The sequence below is a fragment of the Clarias gariepinus genome, chromosome 5 (genome assembly GCF_024256425.1).
Source record: "Clarias gariepinus isolate MV-2021 ecotype Netherlands chromosome 5, CGAR_prim_01v2, whole genome shotgun sequence".
NCBI classification, from domain to species: domain Eukaryota; kingdom Metazoa; phylum Chordata; class Actinopteri; order Siluriformes; family Clariidae; genus Clarias; species Clarias gariepinus.
In genome coordinates this window covers 35,541,131-35,550,903 of record NC_071104.1, presented here as the reverse complement: position 1 = coordinate 35,550,903, position 9,773 = coordinate 35,541,131, and the positions used below count along the sequence as shown (strand labels likewise).

The 9,773-nt window shown below is 38.2% G+C and overlaps 1 protein-coding gene across 4 annotated transcripts in view; it reads right to left on the bottom strand.

The window, feature by feature from the left end:
* Positions 1 to 423: 423 nt before the first annotated feature.
* Positions 424 to 9,773, bottom strand: part of tfpia (tissue factor pathway inhibitor a) — a 42,870-nt gene continuing 33,520 nt past the window's right edge. Inside the window, exons 3-9 of one of the 4 annotated variants that reach the window (XM_053496423.1) lie at positions 6,406 to 6,576; positions 4,833 to 4,904; positions 4,575 to 4,646; positions 3,580 to 3,636; positions 2,465 to 2,536; positions 1,832 to 2,011; positions 424 to 1,681 (exon numbers count right to left, since the gene is read on the bottom strand). In XM_053496423.1, the coding sequence (XP_053352398.1) occupies positions 1,614 to 1,681; positions 1,832 to 2,011; positions 2,465 to 2,536; positions 3,580 to 3,636; positions 4,575 to 4,646; positions 4,833 to 4,904; positions 6,406 to 6,576 (692 nt within the window). In that variant the 3' untranslated portion in view covers positions 424 to 1,613. The remainder of the gene's footprint in view (positions 1,682 to 1,831; positions 2,012 to 2,464; positions 2,537 to 3,579; positions 3,637 to 4,574; positions 4,647 to 4,832; positions 4,905 to 6,405; positions 6,577 to 9,773) is intronic. The other 3 variants (XM_053496424.1, XM_053496425.1, XM_053496426.1) reach the window with 3 other exon arrangements.

Below are 9,773 nucleotides of genomic sequence, written 5' to 3'. Positions count from 1 at the left end.
AGAATTTCTCAGAAGTTGATTAATATTTTAGCTAGGCTACAGGACTTTGACCATCGCTGTGTATTACAGTATGTCTTATAAAAGACTGACGCGCATGCTATTTTGTCCAACTGTAAACTTTAACGTTTAGTTTTTAACATTTCTCATCAATACACAGACAGACATTAGTGTGTGTAGAACTACTCTCAGTACATACATGACTTTGTAACTTTTTTTTTCTGAAGTCTTCTTGTTTTTTTTTCTTTCCAATATACAAATAACTGTACATTATTACACATATAATATCTAATGAAGAGTCTAATCTACAATAGCAAGCGAGTATAAGATATTTGGTTAGTTACTGTAGAGTATGTAGCATCACACACACATACACACTCTGTTATACCTAATATATACAAATACACGGACAAACAACAGTTTTACACTACATATTTATTTGACCATGAGTGAATAAAATGAATATACTGTATACTGTACTGTATATACATAAAACAATGTAAAGAAAATAAAGCAGCCTTGTGCACATTTTTCCATTCTCATGCACTGCTTATACAGTTATTAAAAGGCTTTATCCTGTATTCAGGGTCTCGGGGCCCTTGAGCCTATTGTGTGTGTACAGTGTATATATACATATCATATATATATATATCTATATATAAAACACATCATGCAACATGTTAGATGATCTATTATGTTAATTACAATAATGCACCTATACTATACTGTAAGTAGCCAGTGTAAGAGAAATCAACATTTACAAAAACAATCAACAAAAAACAACACATTTCCACTGTATATATAGTGGATGAAGTGGTATCCTTAAAAGTAATGCACTTTAAGAGCCTTAATTTTAAAAAAGTTAATTTTTAGAGCTTAGAATCACGACTGACTAAGCAACATTGTTATTTAGCTCGTGTTAGATCTATAGTGTTAATCACAATAAGTAGCACGTGTGAGGGAAATACAGTCAACATGTACAGTACACAATTAAGTACACATGATTATGTTCGACCTCCGGATGTTGAAAAGTGTGTGCGTGTTCATGAGGATAGACTTTATTACAGTATCAAAATCTCCATTCACCTCATCAAGCACGTTATTTGTTAAATAACTATTTAAAAAACACATCAAATAATAAAGAAAAAAGGAAGACTTAAGAAAAGGTTGACTTAAACAGGAATTGGTGGGGCGAAGGCATCGGAAACATTTTGGCTCCTCTTTTAAACCTTTGGGATCTTCATCCATGTATACTGCCATTGTTGGAGAGTTGCGTTAATTCAAAGTGACACATAAGAAAGTCCATTTAAGCACATAACTGGCAACATGAGGGTTTAAAGCCTTGCTTAAGAGCTCAACATCAGCTCTACTGGCACTAATGGAATTGGAACTCATAACATACAGGATAACTATGCACAATAAAAAATGTGCATAAGCACAAAAAAAAAGGGTTTTGTGAATATTGTATTAAAAGAAAGACACTTCAGGTTACATTTGAAATAGTTATTATGTAGCGTTAGAAATATACAGATAAAAGGATAACAAAGTGTATAAGTCTATAAAATTCTAATATTACACATTAAAAATGAAAATAGGAGCGCTTCAAAGGACTTGATTCACATGAGCCGGAATAGGACGTTGGCTGTCTTACTCTTTATTCGTATTTTTCCACTTTTCTTGGAACCTGTACCACAAGACACAGAATGCTTACAATTCGGTCCAAAACTAATTACTTAAAATTGAAATAAAATAATAAAATTTAACTAAAGTGAAGATGTAAAGTACATTTAAATCTATGAATTAGAATGCTGCGTAATGTAGTAAAGTGACCTGCCTTTCATGCAGGTTCTTATGCACTGCCTCTTATGTTCGAAGTTGTTCTTGTTTCCTCCGCAGCCGGTGTAGTTGAAGGGAAGACATTTGTGAGCTTCTGAGTCGTAGAAAAATCTTTCCTCCGAGCCGACGCATGTACCCGGGTCTAAGGGCCTCTGGCACTGATCAGGAAGGACAAACTCTAAAACCAGAAAGAAAGGATGACAATAATGTCTGTTAGGATTGTAAGAAGGTTTGGATGATTTAAGCTCAGACAGAGAGACAGACAGACATGCAGGCTGGTAAACAGACATACACATACATAAAGGCAAGCATGGAAACAAACAGACAGACAGACAGACAGGCAGATATATGCAGACACACAAAAAGACAGACACATAGACAGGCAAACACATACTGTAGACAGACACATAGACATACAGATAGACTCACCCACAGACAGAAACATAAACAAACACATAGACAGACAGACAGAGACATACAGTACAGTAGACACAGACATAAGCTATGACAACTAGAGAGCGCAACAGACAGCCAGAGTGATAAACAATCAGAGTTAAAGTCAAACAGTCAGAGAAGATTAAAAACAGTCAGACAGATGGACAGACAGACTGACGGAGTAGTTTCTTTTTACTTGTGTGCTTGTTCGACTCAGGCCTTGACAGCTTCTGAGGCAGTGTGGGAGACGCAGGCACCGAGTGAACATCTGAAAGCAACACACATTCATTAGAATAGGAAACTGTTCCTACAGCACTTCAACAACATGAGTTACAGTAAGGCGCTGTGCAGCGTCTCATGCCAGTCTGATCCTGATGGATTCTGCTGTTATACCCAAGAACATTTCATGCCCTGTGTATGAACTTTATAATAATGGCATTATAATAATTGTAATAATGTGTCATTATGAGACGTAGACATGTAATAGTTTTGATGACACACAGATTTACAGATAGAGAGATAATTACACAAATGCACGGGAAGGCAAATAGACCGACAGACGGACAGACAGACTGACTGATAGGCAGACAAACACACAAACGCATAGACAGACACACACGGAACGGGAGACAGACATATTTAGACAGACACACAAACAGATAGACACACACATACACAGAAACATACTGATGAGAGACAGACATACAGACAGGCAGGCAAACAGGCAATAGACACACAGCCACATAGAAGACAAACACATACGCATGCATAGACTTACAAATAGACAGACAGACAGATAAACAGAAATACACAGAGACAGACACAAATAGTCACAGAGAAAGACATAAACAGACACATACAGTGGAGCAAGAAAGTATTTAGTCAGACACCATTTGTGCAAGTTCTCCCACTTAAAAAAGATGAGAGAGGGCTGTAATTTTCATCATAGGTATACTTTAACTATGAGAGACAAAATAAGAAAAAGAAATTCAGAAATCACATTGTAGGATTTTTAAAGAATTTATTTACAAATTATGGAGAAAAATAAGTATTTGCTCAATTACAAAAAAGCAAGATTTCTGGCTCCCACAGACCTGTAACTTCTTCTTTAAGAGGCTTCTCTGTCCTCCACTTATTACCTGTATTAATGGCATCTGTTATCCATCTAAAAGACACCTGTCCACAACCTCAAACAATCACACTCCAAACACAACCTTGAGGCGGATGGGCTACAACAGCAGAAGACCCCACCGGGTACCACTCATCTCCACTACAAACAGGAAAAAGAGGCTACAACTTGCACAAGCTCACCAAAATTGGACAGTTGAAGACTGGAAAAATGTTGCCTGGTCTGATGAGTCTCGATTTCTGTTGAGACATCAAATGGTAGAGTCAGAATTTGGCGTAAACAGAATGAGAACATGGATCCATCATGCCTTGTTACCACTGTGCAGGCTGGTGGTGGTGGTGTAATGGTGTGGGGGATGTTTTCTTGGCACACTTTAGGCCCCTTAGTGCCAATTGGGCATCGTTTAAATGCCACTGGCTACCTGAGCATTGTTTCTGACCATGTCCATCACTTTATGACCACCATGTACCCATCCTCTGATGGTTACTTCCAGCAGGATAATGCACCATGTCACAAAGCTCGAATCATTTCAAATTGGTTTTTTGAACATGACAATGAGTTCACTGTATTAAAATGGCCTCCACAGTCACCAGATCTCAACCCAATAAAGCATCTTTGGGATGTGGTGGAACGGGAGCTTCGTGCCCTGGATGTGCATCCCACAAATCTCCATCAACTGCAAGATGCTATCCTATCACTATGGGCCAACATTTCTAAAGAATGCTTTCAGCACCTTGTTGAATCAATGCTACGTAGAATTAAGGCAGATCTGAAGGCGAAAGGGGGTCAAACACCGTATTAGTATGGTGTTCCTAATAATCCTTTAGGTGAGTGTATAACAAAGTATTGAGATGAAATTTTTGCTATTGACCAAATACTTATTTTTCACCATAAATTGCAAATAAATTCTTCAAAAATCCTACAATGTGATTTCTGGACTTTTTTTTCTCATTTTGTCTCACTTAGTTGAGGTATACCTCTGATGAAAATTACAGGCCTTTCATATCTTTTTAAGTGGGAGAACTTGCACAATTAGTGGCTGACTAAATACTTTTTTCTGCCCCACTGTAGGTAGGCAGACAGGCAAAGACATACAGTAGACAAAGACACAAAGTGACAACTAGAGAGAACAACAATAATTTATACTTATATTTCTAATAATAATGTGTCTGTTTACTTGTGTCCTTGTTCGACTCCGGTCTCGGTAGCTTCCGAGGCTGCATGTGAGACTCAGACACTGAGTGAACATCTGAAAGCAACACACACTTTTATTAGAACAGGAAACTGCTTTAGTTAATGTGCAGTGTTACATGCCAGTGTGATTCTGATAGATTCTGCTGTTACACCCAAGAACATCTGATACCATAATAATAATAATAATAATAATAATAATAATAATAATAATAATGTGTCATTATGAGATGTGGTTATGTACCAGTTTTAGTGAATAGCGGTGATAATTCTTTAACCTCCAGACTGTCTTGTGGTTCCTTAGTGTGATTCCCTGCTGATATAAAAGAAAAAAAAAGAAAAATCATCCGTCATTATCATTGGTACTGGCATGAATGCTTCAGTCGCCTCTTGACAGGTTATACAATAACCACAGATTCACTGAGCCAAAAATTGCTGTTGGACCCTGTCTTTATTCTACCCTTACATGAGACATAATTGTCTTTTTGGCAAATGTTGCACTTGGATGATATCTGTGTCCTTTTCTTATAAGACTGACAGCAATAACTAATGCAGCAGATTAAAGGGAGAAGAAAAAGTGTGTGTCGAGGGTAATAGAATTAGATGCGACATAGCAGGGAAACGAAGGATGTTCAGACTAGAAGAGAAGAACGGCTTGTGTCGGGGTCAGGGGATAGGGGTGGGGGATCAAAATATTAAGCCTGAACCATAACCAAGACCATAAGTAATTAACACAGTTCTGTTTTTAATTAGGACTGAATAAAAGTCTCTTCTAAAAGACAAAATGATAAAAAAAAATGATATAGTTAGTCTCAGTAATTATCATGTAGTGTATAAAAAATATACAAATCAAGAAAGATGTTGAAATGCTGTGCTTTTATTAATTATTATTAATATTATTAGTATTATTATTATTAATAATAATAATAATAATAATAATTTCAAAAATGTAAACACTTGGTCGACGTGCCCGTTTCAGAAAAAAAAATCAACAACAAGGTGGAGTGATGTGGAGCAGAAGAGATTAAATGTCCTCTTATACCGAAGCAATATTCAGGTGACGGTGATTTGTTAACAAAGGACAAGCTGCTTTTTAGCAGCTTATAATTACAGCTCATAATTACAATAAATGATGTGGAACGCTCGCAAGACATATTAAACTCTTCTTACTCTTTATCAATGGGTGTTCCCTCTCCAGTCTCGCTTTTGTCTCTTATTTGAAGTTAATAAGTTTAAAAAAGCAGCTTTTTGTGTCACATGGGGACGAAACATTGAGATCAGAGACTCCTTACTTAAAGAAAAAGATTGATATCACCATATCATTAATATACAGTATAGTTTGGGGCATTTATGGACCATATGGGCACATTTATAGTCATTACTGTACATCTTCACAATCATGCATATTTGCACACTCCCCGGACATTTCTATTTACATTCTGTATCAATTTCCACACCAGTTTTCATATTTTCCTATATTTGTACAGCCATATTGTCTATATTTTCTACAGCTACATTTTTCTATATTTTATTCTTATTTTATTGCATAATTTATTTATTCTGAGGTCACGAGTGGTCGTATAAGCATTTCACTGCGTATCGTACTGTGTACTGTATGTGACAAAGAGACAAGAGCATTACACTTAGCAGTACTAATAATTATTATATATATATATATATATATATATATAATACATCAACTTCTAACAAATCAGATTTAAGAATTCAGCAATGTTGTGAAATAGAATCAACATGATCATTACACTGTACTGCTATAAATCAAAAGCTATAAAATGGAACTATTAATATATACATACGCAGGCATCGGTGCCGACATTCTTTAAGTGTCTGGAAGTTGTTTGCGTTTCCAAGGCAGCCGCCGTAAAAGAAGCGTCTGCACTCTTTCGTCTTGCTGTCAAAGAAGAAGCGAGGTACGAGGGCCCGGCAAGGACCCGGTTCATCCACCAGGTGGCATGGACTCTTGTAGTCTACAAAAGACAATCACATGACTTAACTAGGTAGGGAAATGGCAAACCAGTCACTGTTTGTCCAGATTTAGGAAATTTTGGTTAAATAATAAGATTCTACACACCTTGACCTTTTACATATTTTGAGATTCTATAGCACTAATCTACTGTATATAACAAACTATTCTGCAATATTCAGAACAATGATGTTTGACATTGTGCAACAGAGCAAGACAGAATACATGTGTGTGAATGAGAGGAACTTAAGTGGAATGGTGAGGCTACAGGGAGCAGAGGTAAAGAGGGTGCAGGACTTTAAGTACTTAGGGTCAATAATTAGGGTCCAGAGCCAAGGAGAGTGTGGAAAGGAGGTGAAGAGGCGGGTACAGGCAGGTTGGAATGGGTGGAGAAAAGTGTCAGGTGTGTTATGTGACAAAAGAGTATCAGCGAGAGTGAAAGGAAAGGTGTACAGGACAGTGGTGAGACCAGCGATGCTCTACGGCTTAGAGACAGTGGCGCTGAAGAAAAGACAGGAAGCAGAGCTGAGGTTGTTGAGGTTCTCTTTGGGAGTGACAAGGATGGATAGGATCAAGAATGAGTTCATTAGAGGGACAACCCATGTTAGATGTTTTGGAGATAAAGTCAGAGAGGCCAGATTGAGGTGGTTTGGACATGTTCAGAGGAGAGATTGTGAATATATCGGTGGAAGGATGCTGAGGTTGGAACTGCCAGACAGGAGGTCTAGAGGAAGACCAAAGAGGAGATTTATGGATGCAGTGAGAGAGGACATGAAGTTAGTTGGGGTGAGAGAAGAAAAAGCAGAGGATAGGGTTAGATGGAGGCAGATGATTCGCTGTGGAGATCACCGAAAGGGAACAGCCGAAGGACAAAGAAGATTCTGCAATATTCAAGTGTGTGAAAAAAATAAGATAATTTGCAAAAATATTTACAAATCATTAGATTGTGCTTGCATACTGTAAGTGTTCAGCCATCTTAAATGGTTACACCAGTTCACATCAGAAGTGATCGACCCGTATTTACATCACAGTGAACATCACATGATTTCAACATACAGGATGCATCGGCTAGACATAGAGTCAAAAAAGATGTCTGAAGTACTCTCGTGTCACTCGCTTGATCCATGATGGTTTGATTCCTTCCTCAGAACCGTGTACAGAGATTTGCCAATGAAATTTACAATTCTCTTAAGAATTCCGTAGTTTTAGCAATTTTAATGCAGAGGTGGACACCCTGGTTTTAGAAACTAAAAGTCTTGCAATATATTTGTTCCATCCTTTAACTAAAACCAGCTGATTCTGATTAGCACAATTTGTTCAGGAAGACAAACTTAAACTAATTAGTGACATCCCAGATCCAGTTTTAGTTCTCAGTGTGAGATGAAGCTCGTTCACTCATTCTCTATTCAGGGTCACAAGAGAACTTAGAGCGTATCATAAGAGACTCAGGAACTCAAGGGATACACCCTGGACAGGATGCCACTCTGTCCCAGGGCACACGATCACACACTCACTGTGGGGAATTTGAGGATGCCAATTAGTCTAATCTGCATGCATCTGGACTGTGGGAGGAAACCAGAGATCCCGGAGGAAACACACCAAGCACAGAGAAAACATGAACACAAATTTCACACCATTCCAAGACCTGAGGCAGCAATCGAACCCTTGACCCCGGAGGTGTGAGACCACGGTGTTACACACTACGCCACCATGCTGTCAAATGAAGCTACTTTATGTGAAGGTGAATTTATCCCAGTCCCATTTCAGTACCCTTCACAGAGGGGGTGCCCTCCAATAATTGTGGAAGGCATTGTAAATACACCATTTTCTGGAACACCCAAACATTTGTAATTGCAAAAAGTAATACGTAAACAAATAGCATCACGGGGAGCAACGAAATATAACCATTAAATACATTTAGCAAGGTTAACTCTGATAATGTTAGCGCTACCATGTTTGGTGTTCTCAGTGTTCTCTGTTAAATTTAGCACATTCTGACAACAACAAAACATTTACTGTATCTCTAAAATGACTTTGAAACTGACATTCATTTGGCCTACAGCAGGTTTGTGGAGTGTACAGGTTCTAGTTGCCTCCTGGCTGCTGTTTGCTGAAGACACTCATCGGAACGGTTCCCGTGGCAGGGTGTCACTTTCACGTCGGGTTGATTGATGTGGTGTGGTTCCAGCCACTTCATAATATCCCGAAGATCCCGTCTGTTTGTTATGCAAAGTTTATTTATAGGGGAGCTAATTAAAATATTTTGCTCGAGTGGATATTCATCAGACTCTCAGGTAGCCCCAACCTTCTCAGAGGCAAACCACATTAAAAGTGCTGTGTCCTTTTGCCTCCTTTTCTCTCTGTGCATTGAAATGAGCCATAACCTACCCTTAACAAATTACCAATGACGTTTGGATTTATGGTTAAGCTACAGTAGCACGCAATTTATCAATTAATTAAGCAGTGGTCTATTACCCACTGCAGCACCTACTCATACTCACCAGAACAAATATATTCAGTGTATAACGATCCAGGTTGTACAATATCATGTATAATGTTGCTCAGGCCTGACTTTGTCATCACTAAGCTGGAACATATTTCTTGTTATACACAAACTAGACTTACTTTCTTTTGCCATATCGCATTCTCTTACAATAATAAAAATGCCACCCTGTTGTATTGAAATAAAATGCACTGTCTGGCCAAAAAAAAGTTACCATTTCAGAGGTGTCATATTGGGCTGCAACAAGCAAAGACAACAGCTAAAGATATTTGATGCTACTGACAGTGGGTTAAGAACCCTTTGACACATTATCAAAAACCTAAAATGTCAATGTGCAACTTTTCAATGTGCAAAGACATGTGCAACTCTTGGTGAAGTTGCATTAACAGTAAAACCAGAACTACAGGTACCTGTTTGTTTAATAGTGAAAATGAGATAATTTCCAAACACACAGTGTGATGAGAACTCACAGGATTGGGTCTAAACAGCTGGGTGTCCATGAAAAAAACACTTGTTAGTGAAACTCATCAGCGAAAATGGCTTCAGTTTGCTAGAGACCATAAACATTCGCCTTTTTGAAATGGAAAAAGGTCATGAGTCTAGATTGACCCTATTTCAGAGTGATGGGCGTGCAAGGGAGACTCATGAAGCGATGCATCCATCATGCATGGTGTCCACCATACAAGCCCCCGGAGGTG